This window comes from Fusarium proliferatum (assembly GCF_900067095.1).
Source record: "Fusarium proliferatum ET1 genome assembly, contig: FPRO_scaffold007, whole genome shotgun sequence".
NCBI classification, from domain to species: Eukaryota; Fungi; Ascomycota; class Sordariomycetes; order Hypocreales; family Nectriaceae; genus Fusarium; species Fusarium proliferatum.
The window spans coordinates 1,793,247-1,808,558 of NW_022194796.1; the positions used below are offsets into that span (position 1 = coordinate 1,793,247).

The 15,312-nt window shown below is 47.0% G+C and overlaps 7 protein-coding genes and 1 non-coding gene across 8 annotated transcripts; 4 read left to right on the forward strand and 4 right to left on the reverse strand.

Moving 5' to 3' along the window:
- Nucleotides 1-1,909: 1,909 nt before the first annotated feature.
- Nucleotides 1,910-2,114, reverse strand: FPRO_07590 (uncharacterized protein; the record flags this gene model as incomplete). The annotated part of the gene is made up of 2 exons (XM_031234336.1): nucleotides 1,910-2,011; nucleotides 2,079-2,114. The coding sequence occupies 2 exons, from the start codon at nucleotides 2,112-2,114 to the stop codon at nucleotides 1,910-1,912; spliced, it is 138 nt and encodes a 45-aa protein (XP_031084084.1).
- A 338-nt stretch (nucleotides 2,115-2,452) lies between these two features.
- Nucleotides 2,453-4,506, forward strand: FPRO_07589 (uncharacterized protein; the record flags this gene model as incomplete). Its single annotated transcript, XM_031234337.1, has 3 exons — nucleotides 2,453-2,629; nucleotides 3,664-3,882; nucleotides 3,940-4,506. 3 exons carry the CDS (start codon nucleotides 2,453-2,455, stop codon nucleotides 4,504-4,506), a joined length of 963 nt encoding a protein of 320 aa, XP_031084085.1.
- A 538-nt stretch (nucleotides 4,507-5,044) lies between these two features.
- Nucleotides 5,045-6,080, forward strand: FPRO_07588 (uncharacterized protein; the record flags this gene model as incomplete). Its single annotated transcript, XM_031234339.1, has 5 exons — nucleotides 5,045-5,211; nucleotides 5,258-5,298; nucleotides 5,385-5,762; nucleotides 5,838-5,851; nucleotides 5,898-6,080. The coding sequence occupies 5 exons, from the start codon at nucleotides 5,045-5,047 to the stop codon at nucleotides 6,078-6,080; spliced, it is 783 nt and encodes a 260-aa protein (XP_031084086.1).
- A 143-nt stretch (nucleotides 6,081-6,223) lies between these two features.
- Nucleotides 6,224-7,818, reverse strand: FPRO_07587 (uncharacterized protein; the record flags this gene model as incomplete). The annotated part of the gene is made up of 2 exons (XM_031234340.1): nucleotides 6,224-7,565; nucleotides 7,616-7,818. The coding sequence occupies 2 exons, from the start codon at nucleotides 7,816-7,818 to the stop codon at nucleotides 6,224-6,226; spliced, it is 1,545 nt and encodes a 514-aa protein (XP_031084087.1).
- Nucleotides 7,819-9,451: 1,633 nt separating this feature from the next.
- FPRO_07586 (putative endo-1,4-beta-xylanase) lies at nucleotides 9,452-11,196 on the forward strand (the record flags this gene model as incomplete). Its single annotated transcript, XM_031234341.1, has 3 exons — nucleotides 9,452-9,779; nucleotides 9,830-10,055; nucleotides 10,101-11,196. The coding sequence occupies 3 exons, from the start codon at nucleotides 9,452-9,454 to the stop codon at nucleotides 11,194-11,196; spliced, it is 1,650 nt and encodes a 549-aa protein (XP_031084088.1).
- Nucleotides 11,197-11,382: 186 nt separating this feature from the next.
- On the reverse strand, nucleotides 11,383-11,803 carry FPRO_07585 (uncharacterized protein; the record flags this gene model as incomplete). The annotated part of the gene is made up of 3 exons (XM_031234342.1): nucleotides 11,383-11,409; nucleotides 11,459-11,686; nucleotides 11,747-11,803. The coding sequence occupies 3 exons, from the start codon at nucleotides 11,801-11,803 to the stop codon at nucleotides 11,383-11,385; spliced, it is 312 nt and encodes a 103-aa protein (XP_031084089.1).
- Nucleotides 11,804-14,030: 2,227 nt separating this feature from the next.
- FPRO_07584 (uncharacterized protein) lies at nucleotides 14,031-14,447 on the forward strand (the record flags this gene model as incomplete). Its single annotated transcript, XM_031234343.1, has 2 exons — nucleotides 14,031-14,255; nucleotides 14,307-14,447. The coding sequence occupies 2 exons, from the start codon at nucleotides 14,031-14,033 to the stop codon at nucleotides 14,445-14,447; spliced, it is 366 nt and encodes a 121-aa protein (XP_031084090.1).
- Nucleotides 14,448-15,030: 583 nt separating this feature from the next.
- On the reverse strand, nucleotides 15,031-15,119 carry tRNA. Its single transcript is given in 2 exon segments — nucleotides 15,031-15,074; nucleotides 15,083-15,119. It is a non-coding gene; the product is annotated as a tRNA-Ser (tRNA).
- Nucleotides 15,120-15,312: the final 193 nt, after the last annotated feature.

The window sequence follows — 15,312 nt, forward strand, 5'->3', positions numbered from 1 at the left end:
TTTTCTGCCGAGAGGTTGATGCCAATTGCAAAAAGGATGGTAATGCAAAGAAGTGTCATAGATGCAAAGACGAAAACCTCGAATGCACGAGTTTCTCAGATAGACCTGGTGCAATACCTCTTAAGTCAACAAGACTTAACGGACAACAGTTTCGAGGATCTATCTAGCTTGTATAAGTCGGCGAAAGATTACAAGAACATTGATACCAAGTTGTGGCAAGCCTCGATCATCGTAATCGGAGAGCATCGTGGGACGGAAAATTACCGCCCATAACAATAAGAAGATATTCAGCTGAGCCCGAAAAGACCGGCAGTGGCAAGTTGTTTGGAAATCCAGGCACTATCCCTATGTCAAGCTTTACAGCCACACAGTATAGCAGCTCAACCCAGAAAAGGATTCTATACGCCCAAGTCGGTTTGGACTCTTTGCTGCCTTTTGCGGTATGAGAGCTCCATGCCACAAGAGAATCCCAGGCTCAAGGAAGCATTTAGGAGGGAGATTTGGAAGACGAGGGATGAATATCATAAGACACCTCTTATACCTTATCAGTATTGGGCTGAAAATCCCGGCTTTAGAGAAATGGAGACTTCAGCAGTCAGGAGTCCCACAACAAGCCCACATTGACGAACTTATATAGACAAAGGACCTCGTGATGAAATTGGAGATCAGCTTGAGCATGAATACGATGGCTCTGGAAGACACCTCAAGCATACACAGGAGAACGGCAGTGCTTCTTGACATCCTTATATGGCGAACTTAGCACCAAGCTGTTCACGCCCTTTGCTGAGAGGAAAGACCTTCGAAGAGGCCGAGGTACTGTTTTTATTCAGTGAACCAGCCAAGTCAGCGATCAAAAACTATACCGATGCCCGATCGGTCGGACGTGACTTCGTGTCGAACTTCCAAACTACACGTCGTCGACCTTCTGATCTAAGCGATGTTCCAACCTCTGGGCTTCACATTGGGCTGTCAGACCCTCAACTCGTACAGCGCAAACACGATAGCATCGCTGCTAAACTTTGAACTGCTAATATCCCTCTTGATCAGAATCTCGACTCGGCAAGAAAGATAATCATGACTTCTCATTACTCGCTGATGCACATAAAAGTCATTTCGAATCGCCCAAACGAGCTGGTAGCAAGTGCGGGAGGGATATCCACCAGTACAAGCTCGAAGAAGACCTGAAATTATGCACCGGGAGTGCGGCTTGTTCGTGAATTTGGTGTCGCTCTTCAGGCGCAGCAGCCCACCACTCATCCGACTCAAAACAAAACATCTTTCATCTTCACGAGTTCCAAATGCCCAACTGACTGAATCAAAAGAAGCAGCTCTTGCGATTGATTTCATTTACTTATTCCCCGATTGGTCTGACAGTGGGTCAACTCCTATGGCACTGACTCCGATTCTCCTCCTCAAAAACCTCGCTGAATTCAATCTTGTTTTCCTGTATCATCTCAGTGAATATGAAGCAACCTCCACTGGACCCTGACATGGAGAGAGGTCTCACGGTTGCCAGCGTTCAGTCCGCTCAGACAAACTCAATCTACTTTCAGTGGTGCCTACCTTGAAGATGTCCTTTCTGCCCAGTAGCGAGTTTAAAAGACTTGTGAGCCAGATCTACCTGGACAGCCAGGGTTTCCTCTCGACAGTAAACAAGATCGACATGAGATAGCCTTTCCAATCTCTAGGGTCTGGAGCTTCACCGTTGCCTTACAATCTGACCAAGATACAAGTCTCCAACATTTTCAAGATCGCCATCTCTTCTACCAAGGCTGACCGATATCCCTCTATCTATTATATTTCAATACATCCAAGTCTCCACATGAAGGCCTACGGAAAGTCAATGTAGGACCACAAGTGACGATATATTTTGCATTCATTTAACAGTTCAACCCAAGAAATGTGTCTACTACAGGATAGGTATCGCGGGCACCTTCCATAACAGCATCACCATCACTTCGCATTTGATCATGTCTCGATCACCCAAGACGATGAGCGTTCTCGCTGCCCCCTTCAACGTTTGCAACAATGCAGCAAGAGAATCCGATGCTGAAGGAAGCGTTTCGAAGAAAACTTACTGAGACAAGAACTTCCAACCAAAACATTACCAACATGTTATCAACCGGCCATTCCTAAGTCGATTGCAACAAGCTAGTCAGACGATTCAATGCCTCCAAGTAAGTGCTATGTGGAGGATATGGGCGCCAAGGCTCTAAGCACGACGCCTCTAGAGGGAATAAGACGACTATTGCTATCGAACTCGTTCAACACTACGGAACACTTGATATGCTGGAGACATCTCTCTAGGCTACTCTACGTAAATCTCACTCAATGTTTGCTGAGTTGGATATGAAGATGAAGATTATGGACAGGATGAAGTTGTCCAGAGGATTCTGAGAGCGACGGAGGCTTTTGTGAAAGCTGTTGGGGTAGGGCTACATAGGAGATCATCATGACAGAAGGGATGAAGCTCATCGAGCCTACCAAGCCTGAGGCCAAGATGCGTCGCATCGGAGACCAATTCACGAAAATCCAGATCCATATCTTGCTCGAGCTACACAAATCTTGTAATGGCCCGATCTGTTATACAATACGAACGTGGGCTGCTTCGTCTACGCGCCATGGTAAAGTTCGTTTTATATACTCATCAAGCCCAAGATTAGTCTCGTGGCTGAAGTTGCTGCTATATCTGATGCGTTTCTTTTATCAGAACCAAAAAGTTTTTTGGGGCAACTGAGGCCTTAATATCAACTGACTTTCATGACACTTGCCCTCTATAACATCGACCCAGACAGTCTACGACCTTGCACGATGAATTCCGCAGCAGAGTTCTCCTTCAATGCCAGGGGTTACACCACGAAGGAAGCGAAGTGCTGCCATGAAGTATCTGACCTCGTTCCTTGACACACCAGGAAATGCCACAACCGTTGATGATGGACACCCAGAACCAGATTGAGTACAGGCAGCTTCGTATCTGTATGAACGGGGTGCTGTCCCGTTGAATATGGCGTGAGGGTGAACAACGGTTCAGTGAAGAGAACCGCGTGATCTCAAACGCGAGCTGTTTTGTTGATTGTTTCGGAAAACCCCAATGGTGGTATTTTCTACCTGACACTCTATGGCAGCCTTTCATTATAGCCAACAGGATTTCACTACGATGTCTATTATACCAATTCCTTCCAGTCATCCTGGATAAGAATCCAGTCTAGCCCCATGGTCGTTCATGGGGATATGGACAGTGTCTACAAGCAATGGCCGGGTGACGTGATCCCGATGGAAGAGCAGTTCGTTCGAAAGTGCCCCCGACATTTGCATGCATCTAATTGTTCTCTTCGCTTTCAATTTTCCAGCACAGGGGACATATGTGAGGTGCTATGAGCACACTGCATTGTTCGCCAGAATGTGTGCCCGCCAACACCCAGGGACGCCTACCGGGCAATTGAACTTTTCATCGACAGCATGTTGCTCATAGCGTGCTCTCCAAAGCAGAATGACTATAAGTATAGTTATACTTCTATCTGTAACTACAACAACCAACAGATCTACCAAAGTTCTACAGCAGTCAGACACACGGAGATACAAAACAAAATGTTCCAACTCGTCAAAAAGCTCTTTACACGACAGAGTTCTAACTCTGGCAATTAATCTGACAATGAACCCAAGGGCGCATTTCATAGATTCGGTCAACTGTCTCAGGAAATCCAGAATTTGATCTGGGCTTATGCTCTCTGCGTTGATGCTCCACGGGCCTACTTCGTGGATGTCAGGAAATTGGCTGTCAACCCTCGAATACTCGAAATAGCACACTCTTTCCCAGAAAGTCTTGGTAATTTCCCTCGCCCGCCTGCTTCAAACCCCAAAGGTGATTATGACCTGATGCGAGTTTGCCGTGCATCGTATCAAGTGATCACTCGCTGCTGGACCTTTTATCGGCCATAGGTCCCCATACGCATGATACTTGACAACTCGCATGACAATTCTACGAGGGCGAAGGAAGTAAGCGGCCTTGACATCGACGCAGCCAGCGATTTGGTCATTGTCGAGAGATGGTGTCACGGTAGTGACCGTGTAAGTGGGTTCCACGGCGCCGAAAACTACTGGCCGCATTGGAGGTACATGACATACGACGGTCTAGGAGGCATCCGAAGGGTAGCTATACCGGTTGACGAAAACCTTGATTACGCCGATGATTCCCGTTATCTGGCATGTGTGAAAGCCGTGTTTCCTGATATACAAACGCTTTACTTCTACATGCAGCCAGCTCAGCTAGTTCCACTCAAGAAGCGCCACAAAGGGATACCCAACTTCCTCACCGCTCAGCCATGGCCAGGTGATGAAATCTTCAGGACTCGCGGCCGCATATTCTACGACATAGATCCTTGGGAGATGAGACGTGCTGGAATCGACACGGATGGCTATGTTGAACCGTGGCAGAGGAAGAGGTGGAGGTGGAAGCGGAAGGGCATAGCTTGTATTAAGTTCATTACTTGGCAATGGATCCAGTGATTTATTCACTGATAGATAAGTTTGGGGCATTGAGGTGGTACACTTGGGTTGGCGTCTGAGTCTGGTGTAGTGCATGTTTAATGTTTTGGACTTACAGTCTTGGGCCTTATGATGATAGTTTGAACATATAACCAAACGAACAACCATAACAATACTTCCATTGCTCTCATAGTATATCTTTTGATCAGGAATAGTGACTCTTTTTCACTATGTTCCGAGGTCAATCTGTTCACACTAACAGCTCATGTAAGTGGTGCACGTGATGCGGCAACCAAACCGCAGAACAGTAGTGCACGTGATCGCATGGAAGCTGCTGGGCAGTCCTGCAGCACCTCTTTATGTACCTCCCCTCCATCGCTATTATACACGGCGAAACCGGAGCTACCTTATTAACTTTCGCTTCATCGCAACACATACAATTTCTCGAAATCAATTACTCTCTGTTATTCTCTCTCTAAATTAGATCGTTGATTTTGAAAACCGCATAAACAATACACGAGACGCCAGTTCCTCTACATCCGAGGCATCGAGAACCATCATGATATCGACCCCGCCACCCCGCTCCCTGCGCGACAAGTGTCTCGAGCTGCAGCAAAAGGTCGAAGCGTTCATTGCTGAGGAGGCTGATACGCAGACACTGCGCGATGTACAGAATCAGGTTCGCAAGTCGATAGAAGTCGTAGATGAGGCGTTGCAGAAATATCGGTGCGTTTGTCGGATGGGAAGGTCGGATAAGGGCTGACGGAAGCAGACCGGAACAAATATCGTTATCATATAATGGCGGAAAGGACTGTAAGTCGCATTATGAGGGTCTGGAGCTTTATCAAAGTCCCTTTTACGATCTCTCATGTCTCAGCGACAAATACTAATCATTCTAGGCCTTGTCCTTTTAATCCTCCTCCTCGCTCGCATGGGCCGACATTACTATTCCACATCCGACACGACCAACGGCACTTCCGAACTCACACCCCCCGAGAAGCTCCAATGCGTATACATCGTCGCGGCACATCCCTTTCCCGAAGTCGACACCTTCGTCGAGACGTCCAGCGAACAGTACGGCCTCGAAGTCGCGCGCTATGTTTTACCGATGAAGAAGGGGCTAGAGATATACCTCGAGGAGCGACCGAGTATCAAGGCTGTGTTTGTGGGAACGAGAAGAACGGATCCTCATGGTGAGAACTTGACGTTCTTTGATCCGACGGACGCTGGCTGGCCGTCGTTTATGAGAATACATCCTGTGATTGACTGGCATTATGGTACGACCTCCTCCCTGGCTTTCGACTCTATTTTTGCGAGCTACAGCGAACAATTGCTAACATGCCTTCTGACAGTTCAAATCTGGGCCGTAAGTCCCCGCCACCAATATGCGCCGAACGGACTAACATGACCAGTTTATTCGACACCTCGGCATTGAGTACTGTCCTCTATATGACCAAGGCTACACGAGTCTAGGCGGCATAAAGGACACACATCCAAACCCCCATCTGAAGAAGCAGGGTCAAAATGGAGAGGGTTTCCGACCAGCGTATGAATTAACTCAAGATGACGAAGAGCGACTGGGTCGTGATTCATGAGGTGACTGTATTTGTAAGGCATGTTGATGTTGCATAGGAAGGCATTTTATAGAGCATAGACTCGTGGCGTTTGGGTAAATCATCTCACCATCTCATCGCATTTAGCTATCACATTGCTTCTGTGCCTGTCCATCATGTGCTTGTCAGACCTCGTCTACAGGCACCTGGCCTACATACTCCTCAAGCCTCTTATACGTCTCCCTCCTTATGTTTGCTGCTTCAGCTACATGTCCTTGTTTTTGCAGAAAGGCTTCTAGCTGCCACATATCATGTATAACCTGCGGCGAAGTGCTCGAGTAGCCAAACTCTCGCAAGGCGATCTTGTTTCGCATTCTGTCTGCCACATCGACATCCAACCCTAGTCCCATATCAACGTCCATAAGTACCTTCATCAAATAGGCCATAACCCTGGCCTGAAACCGTGTATGGGACTGCAGTATCTCATCGCTTGGTTGTCCGTCAATCTCGTCAAGAACCCGACTCTTGAGTAGACCCAAGCGCACGAGACTTGCCATGTTTGACTCTCCAAATGTCATTGTGCAGCGATGTTGTATTGCCGAGACGCAAAGCACTTTTGTGATCTCGTAGTCTCTAGGTGGTTCTGTTTTCTCCTTGGAGTTGGAACTGTCGAATAGAACAGCCTGTTGGAAATAGGAATCCTCGTGCGGAATCTTGCTCTTCACCGCTGAGAACCACTTATCAAGACCATCCAGTTGATCCTCGCCAAGTTTGATACAGGAAGATTCCCAAACGAGGCGGTAGTACATGGCCAACAGTCTCGAGTCGTAGTTTCTGCATATGATATCTGCATTCAAACTCCAAGCCTGCTCCAGAAGTTTCATTTTCTCAAGTGTAGCATGCTTCTCCCAGAGATACACCGCTTTTTGCAAGCTTTTCAGCATCTTGATAACCGGATGCTGCATCTCGTGGGTATTACTCGCCAGTTCGACTAGTTGCATGAGAAGCATGCCAAGAAGCTGCGTCTGACCAAGGCGAACCATGTGATACATGATTTCCAAGACATTCCAGATGAATAAAGGCGCCTCGACCTGTAGCATATTCTCGATGTCTAGAAAGGCCTTTCGGGTCAGGCGGCCTGCTAGAACGCCTTTACCACGTTGGATCAGCTCAACGATGGTCCGGAAGGCGAAACTTAATCCTTCTGGATCATATCGGTTGATTTTAGCAGTTCGTGGTGGCGAATGGATGTTTTGTAGGTATAAGCCATCGGCATAGAGAGATTCATAGAATGAATTGCTCCAGTCGTGTATACTTGTGAGAAACTCAAGACTACTTGTCTCCAAAGGATCTGGACTCGGAGAGAGAATAAGTGACTGGCGGTGACATGGCGCAGCGTTTGGCTGCTTTTGAGCCTCTGGTGTGTTTTTTGGAGTCGTTGTCTTGTTCTTGCAAGCAGTCTTCACATTTCTTTGTTTTGATTTATAAAACCCCCATTTTGTGAAGCGCCTCTTATACATCTGAACTCTGATTCCCATGTGAGCTTGCGATAACATCAGATAGATGGGTGATCTCACGATGCCTTGAAATTATGCTTCTCCTCCATGATCTGCATAATATGTCGAAGTTTTCTCCGGTCTTTCATATACAATCTCTCGATGATGGGATAAACGGCCGTCCATTCTGCCTCTCCGTGGTGCATTGATATGACCGGCTTGTTCGGAGGTGATGGTGGATCAGAGGGAGGTTTGGCTGCGAGCAGGGTGGTCTGCAGCACCATTTTTGCAGGTTTCATTGATAGCTATTGAATTATGAGTTCAAGAGGAACGAGAGGCGGTATATCTTTTCAAAAGATGATGATGAAGAGCATTGAAAGGCATGATGAAAGCGGCCCATCTCACCTGAGGAAGTTAAGGTGGCTGACTAAACGCGGATAGGCCAATAGGGTAGGTTCAAGCAGTAGCTCATAAGGATTTAGCAAACATTCTTCACATATGACAATAGAATTTAAGAACATGCTTTAAAATAATGATCACTCTAGTTTATCTCAATAATTAATTATCTTCTCGATTTACTTAATGGCATCGACACTTCCGGTATCTTGCTGGCAGGTATGTTGTGGATGGACGAGACAGGGTCTTCATTCTGCACTGGTCCTTGGAAAGGAGAGCCAAGGGACGAGCTGTACGACTGGGCGATGCTGACTATATGATTGCTAACAAGACCGGGTATCCTGTGCTTATGTATACCGAGTCAGGATAGAAGATTACGGAGACTGTATGGAACAAAGGGTTGGAAGAACTCGAGATTACAGCAGCTCTTGGCAGGGCAGACTAGCAGTTTAAATGCCCACTTGAAAAAGCCACTTGTACGAATTGGATACTGTACAAGACTTGATCGTGTAAGCTAGACTGATCAGCTTGATGAGATTTAGCCGGGGCTGATGATATGATACTTGACAGATTCACTCCCCAACCAAGGACATCTAGACATTAAGCGAAATCACAGACGTGCCATTGAATACCCCACCCAATAACCCCATCATCACGTTGAGATGAGACGAAAAATAAGCTATTACCAACGGCTTCTAGCGCCGGGTATCTGAAACATGAAAGGGGTGGATCAGGATCATCTTATCTTGTCGGCAGATCGTGGTTCAACGCAGGAATTTGAGCCATTTGCTTGCTCTAATCATCTATATCACAGTTTGTCTATTTATCAAAAAGACCAAGAAGACGCTAGATTGCAGACAAGAATGGGTACCCAAATGACTGTGTCTATGTCGGTGATCATCTGCATATTTAACCGCCATGCTCAGATTTATCCGCCCTGTTCCTGAACTAACACTCTGTTCCTGGATCCCTCCCTACATGGATAATTGGTCAACAGCAGGGCAATATGCAAGGAACCAACAATTTTGACACTGCCGAACATCCAATGCCAATTTACCCGGGTAATCAGTACAACCTGGGTCGATCTTCTCGTCACGATACGCTATCTCCATTACCAGTTTCGGTCCCTGGCCCGACAAAATATGCATCCCTGTCACAGACCTGAGACGAAGCGGGACATGCCAGGGGACTTACACCACAAACTACTGACGGAAGATATTTTACCGTAAGGTTAAAGGACACAAGGCTCTCGTGTAGACGTATACAGATGGGACGATCTACATGGGCTTTAATGATGTTGCAGCGGCTAAGCTGGAGGTGTACGCATGGCTAAGCTAACGAATGGATATATATCATGATCTCGGGTCCCGCATCTATACTCGCTTCTTTCTTATTAACAAACGCGAGTCGTTTATTAACATTCCTTCCTTCTTTTTTCCCTTCTTTCAGTAGCTCAAGAAAAGCAAAATACACTCATTTGTTTGCCTTTCTAACCCTACTATACACTCCCTTTTCACAAAAATGCACAAGACTACCCTCCTTGGACTTTTGGCCTCGAGCCCCGTCTCGGCCCAGCTTCACAGCCTGGCGCAGGCCGCTGGACTCAAGTACTTCGGCTCAGCTGTCGATAACGGATATCTCAGTGATGCGCCCTACAGCAAGCTGGCTGATGACGTCGAGGAGTTTGGACAGCTCGTTCCCGAGAACGGACAGAAGTGGGAGACTGTTGAGCCCAAGCAGGGCGATTTTGTTTATACGACTGCTGATGTTGTTCCGGATCTTGCGAAGAAGAATGGTCAGATTTTGAGATGTCATGCTTTGACTTGGCACAGCCAGCTTCCTACCTGGGGTGAGTGATACTACATGTTTGGGCTGGGGGTGCTGTGCTAATGGGTATAGTTTCTTCTGGTGCTTTCTCTGCTGAGGAGCTCACTGAGGTCATCGAGGCTCACATCGCCAACGTTGTTGAGCACTACAAGGGTGACTGCTACGCTTGGGATGTGGTAAACGAGGCCATCGATGACAACGCTGAGTGGCGAGACAGTGTCTTCTCCCGCACTCTAGGAACTGACTTCCTTGGCATCTCCTTCAAGGCTGCCCGCAAGGCCGATCCCGCTGCTAAGCTGTAAGTCCTCCCCTCCTCATGATATGGATGTGTCTGACCGTTTAGGTACTACAACGACTACAACCTTGAGCAGAACGGCGCCAAGACTGACAAGGCCGTCGAGCTTGTCAAGCTTCTCCAGAAGGAGGGCGCTCCTATCGACGGTGTTGGTTTCCAGGGCCATCTGATCGTCGGCGAGACTCCTTCTCGCTCTGAGCTCGCTGCCACTTTCAAGCGCTTCACTGATCTCAACGTTGAGGTCGCCATCACCGAGCTCGACATCCGCCACGAGTCCGTCCCCGCTTCTGCAGCTCAGCTGAAGACCCAGGGTGATGAGTACGCCGATGTTGTTGGTGCTTGTCTCGACACCAAGGGCTGTGTCGGTGTTACCGTCTGGGGTATCACCGACAAGTACAGCTGGATCCCTGGTGTCTTCGAGGGTAACGGCGAGGCTCTTCTCTACACTGATGACTACGAGAAGAAGCCCGCCTGGACCAGTGTCTCCAGCCTTCTCGCCGCTGCTGCCACTGGAGCTCCCGCCACTAGCTCTGTAGCCCCCGTTGAGACTACTGCCCCTCCTACCACCCTTGAGACCAAGACCAAGCCCGTCTACACTGTCCCTGGCACCACGAACTACATGAACACCACCGCTCCTCAGACCGAGCAGACCCGCACTGCTCTTGCTACTGAGACTGATGATAATGATGATGACTGTGCCGAAACCGAAGCCCCTTTCCCTACCTATGCTATCCCCACCAACGGAACACAGGTCTACCCTACCAAGGCTCCCGTCGACGATGACTCTGATGATGACTGCGCCGAGACCGAGGCTCCCATCCCTACTCAAGCCCCTGTTCCCTCCGGTGACTGTGATGAAGATGATGGCGAGTTCGAGCCCACCGTCGCTGCCGTCGAGCCCACCACTCGGGTCCCCGTCATCCGTAGCAGCTCAGCCTATACCTTTAAGTGGAACACCGAGACAACTGCTCCTCAAGTTCCCGCTCCTACAGGCACTGCCCCCGCCTACCCCGTTGGAACTGGCTCTGGCGGTGTCGTCAAGCACTACTACCAGTGTGGTGGTAAGAACTACAAGGGCCCTACCGAGTGTGAGAAGCCCTTCAAGTGCGTTGAGCACAACGAGTACTACTTCCAGTGCGTCTAAGGTATATAATTGAATGGGATTTGGGTGCTTTATTCTTCATTACTACATGTACATAGTTATCTCTACATAATTTAGAGTTCCTTGCTTGAAGCAGGAATTATTGCAAATTTCGTCCCAAACATGTAGTGATTTCGGTGGCACGAAGCATCTTTGTCGGCGTCTTGATTTAGCGAGACGTGAGCTCGTCTAGGCCGTCAGTGTTCCATCGCCGATCTACATTGAGAGTCAGTACCGGTAGTTGGTCTCGAAGTATTTGACTTACTAGTCTGACCCACAACTTGAATACGTCCATTATGAGATGAGGAGGGAACCCCGGTCTTAGTCTCGCGACCTCATTTACAAACTTGTTGAAGTTTGTGTCCGTCATGTACACAGAGAGGTCTTCATTGTTCATGACTTCGAGTTTAGCAAGGATGGTACCTGTCACATTCCTGGTCGAGAGCTCGCGCATGTCCTCGGTGGTGAGATCCATTATATCTGTCTTCGGTTCCTATTTGACATAGTTAGCATTTCTGTCTCTTCCTCTTAGCAAAACCATAAATTAACTTACACCGTAGACCTCCTCACGTACTTCTGCAGCCCAATTCTTCATGAGCCAGTACGCCATCATGTCTGGGGTACCAGATCGGACCCTCACAACACAGTACATGAACCTGTGAAACGCCCAGTCGCAATGGAATCATTCGCTGAACTTGTCCGCGTCCATTTTATAGAGCTTGTCGAGGAGATCCTTGCTTGGTCTGAAGTGGGCGAGGCTCGATAATTCACTGTTGCTGAGGAAATATGGTGTCGGCGTGAACAAAACACGATTCTGGAAGTCTGGAATTAGATTGGATGTCTAACGAGCTTGGGGGAGGGATTCATACCATGTTGTGTACGAGTTACGTGGTGCGACATCTTGATCGAGAAGAATGGAATTCGTGTTGAAGAACAATGCGTCAGAAGTATTTTAAACAATCAGAAGCTATGAGAGAATGCTAAAGTGCTGAGTTTATACATCTAGCCTTATATCCTTATAGATTTCCTCTGAAGCTTTTGTGTACTTATTATATTTTATATGCGTAGGCAAAATAGTTTAAAGTGAATCAGAAAACTTTAGGCCTTTCTGCTCCCCTTCTCTTGCTGTCACTCTGTTTCAGTTCCCTTTCTTGACGCAAGAATACATGTTTCAGGAAAGGCCCCAGAGGTCACTCTCCGTTTCATGGTTCATTATCATCGGCTTTGAGCTAAGGTTGATGACTTGTCCACGAGCGTATACAAAACACTCTCATCTCTAGATGGAATTTGCCAGATTTTCATTATTTTCAATAAACTCAAACATCGTAAGGTTCGCATAGAGTGAAGCCCAGCAGACTGTGGGGTGTGAGAGGGCTTCAGATGTCTTCTATAGCGATTGTCCAGCCCAGCCAATATATCATTTCATAAACCCTTGTCTTCTAGTTAATACCAAAAACTGGCAAAACAAGCAGCATCAGTCTCGAGCGAAAGAGTAAAAGAATCCTCAGTCAGTTCTGGGATGAGAAGAGCCTTGTATCTTCCGACTGACATTCCAGAAGAATCCCAAGGCTTATCTTTCAGACAACCTACAGTCTGGGAGATACCATGACACTACGGATCACAAAGCTTTAGCTTAACAAGCTTTCTCCTTTGCATCAGCACTACACTGAAGCCTGTGGAAAGAATGTTATCACATAACTTCGCCCTCATTTATCGAGCCATGCTATCTGAGTGTGGGCATCAAAATTTGTTACAAGCAGAATGCTAATCAATAGATAGATATCCTGATAATTTTTAACATTAGCTGAAATTATCCAATCACTATATATGCTTTAAGTGTACGCATGTGGGTGGCATTATGACTACCAAATAAAATCAGGGGCGAAACTTTATGACTTTTTAGGTTTCTTTATTTCTTTCTAAGAAGAAACTTTCGTTGTGTGCAGAAATTGCTCTTTTGTCTTGGTAGTCTATTCGCTTTCCCGTCCGTATTTGGGCTCGCTGGGTTTGTAAACTTGCAGAGTCCAAAGTTTCTGATCACCATAGGGCAGACCTACATAAAACTTTATGTATAATTGGCACTGCAGCTTCTGGTATGCTGATTGGCAGGCCTGTCGGAGGATGGCTCCTCGTTTCATCGACCTTGAAGGATGGAATCTGGAGTGACCATTGATAGCTTCATCAGTTCCCAAATAAGGACGGTAAAGAGTTCAAGGTTCAGCTTTTAAGTCGTGAGTCTCGTTTACAGTATCTCAAGTCTGCCAAGCGCGTTCGTCGTCGTCGACCACCAGGTGCCTTCGCAATGTTCTCGTGCGGAAGTGAACTGTAAACCGATACTGAACTCTCCAGCATCCTATCAGAAATGTTCTCTTTCCAGTCTTAGAGAAGTATAAGAAAATTAAAGGTAAGCATTCATTGCCTGCCACTGGGTCCCTTCATGTCAGTTGACATGTAATTTTTGAACACACAGACAGAGTCCCAAACCTCTTCAACTTTTGCTTCACGTCTCAGATTATTCGTTCAAATGCTCAAATTAAAATTCACGATGTTATTTAACCTCTATTCTATTGGATAAAGGCATTATACTTGACCTTCTGAGTCATCCCATGGCAGTGTCTTTTATCTATCTACATTCCATAATGTACACATTACTCCCCTTTTAACTTTTCTTATACTTATATAATTCCCTACTGTACCCTCCTTCCACATCTTTTCTTCTTTCCTTCTAACTATTCTCCAAATCCCACTACCCAATCTTTTTCTGTTTATATACAGCCATCCCACCTTCATCACCTACCACTACCAGTCCAAGACATCACCTCTATAAACAAGCAACAATGTCTTTATCAAAGCAAGACATGAATTACCTTGCCAACGGCAAGTTCATTACCGAAGAGGCCCTCATTGCCATCGCGGCAGCTAAACGCGATGACTTTGGGAAATGGTGCGGGACTCGCCAGTTCCAGCACTTTCTGATGAGAGCTCGGCTCGGGAGCCCATCAGACCCAATGAACCTCCCACGTCTTCAACAGTGGGCAGCTGATGAGATGTTCCATCTCAGAGTTAGTCTCATTTCTGCGGTGCAGTATACTCATGCTAACATTTGCGTGCAGAGCTTGGAAGAGAGCCAGACACATACTGGCGGGAGCCTTGGACAAGGGACAACTTTCAGGGTTCCCACACACGAGAAAGACATGGCAGATGTTGAAGAAGGCCCTCACTTTGTGGGCGATGACCTCATCGCATTTGCTTAAGAGTCTGGGCGCATCTGTTTTCTTCTTTTTTCTCTCTTTCTGTTAGCAGGAGTTCAAGTCTGGTGGTATTAATCCCATTATGGGATCAGCATTATGTTTTACGAAATTATGCCAAACATTGGCAACTGCGCGCAGATCACTCTATGTCTTTACATACTTGAATACATTTGAACACCGGTTCAGTTGTACAAACTATGAAGTTCTTCATCAAAAAGGTGTATTGACGTTATGAGGGGGCGGGTACAGGCGAACCCCATAACATTAATCGGGTGTAACGACCCGTACGCTGCATATAATGTCCCAAGCACGATATAGTAGAAGCATAATGAAAAGCCATTTGGTTCTAAATGAGCAAAAAAGGCATAAACCCTTTAGGGGAGGGCTGCAAATGTCGCCTGTCTGTCAAAGGCCAAGGTTAGACAGAGATGAATAAGGTAGTACTTAGGCTCACTAACACCAGCATTGCGGATCTGGTTCGGCGATCTTCCCCACTCAAGTACGACGAGAGAGGCCTAGCGCCGTCATCAGCTGGTTGGTTAGCTGATAAGAGGCAAGAAAAGATGAAAAATGCAAAAAATACATGCGACGGAGACAGGATTCGAACCTGCGCGGCCGAAACCAAAGCATATCGTCATTTCGAGTGCTTCACCTTAACCACTCGGTCACTCCGCCGTCATCTTTGAACTTTACCTCAGCAGTTCACATTATATTGGTGAGTCAGCCAACCGAGCTCGAAGTGTCCAGAAAGCCACCACCCAGAATTCTCGAACATCCAATCACTTCTTCATCTAAACTACCAAAGTTGTTTCGTTTACTGGACTTATTATATATAGGCACATGAGACAGCAAGGTCCATTCATAGATA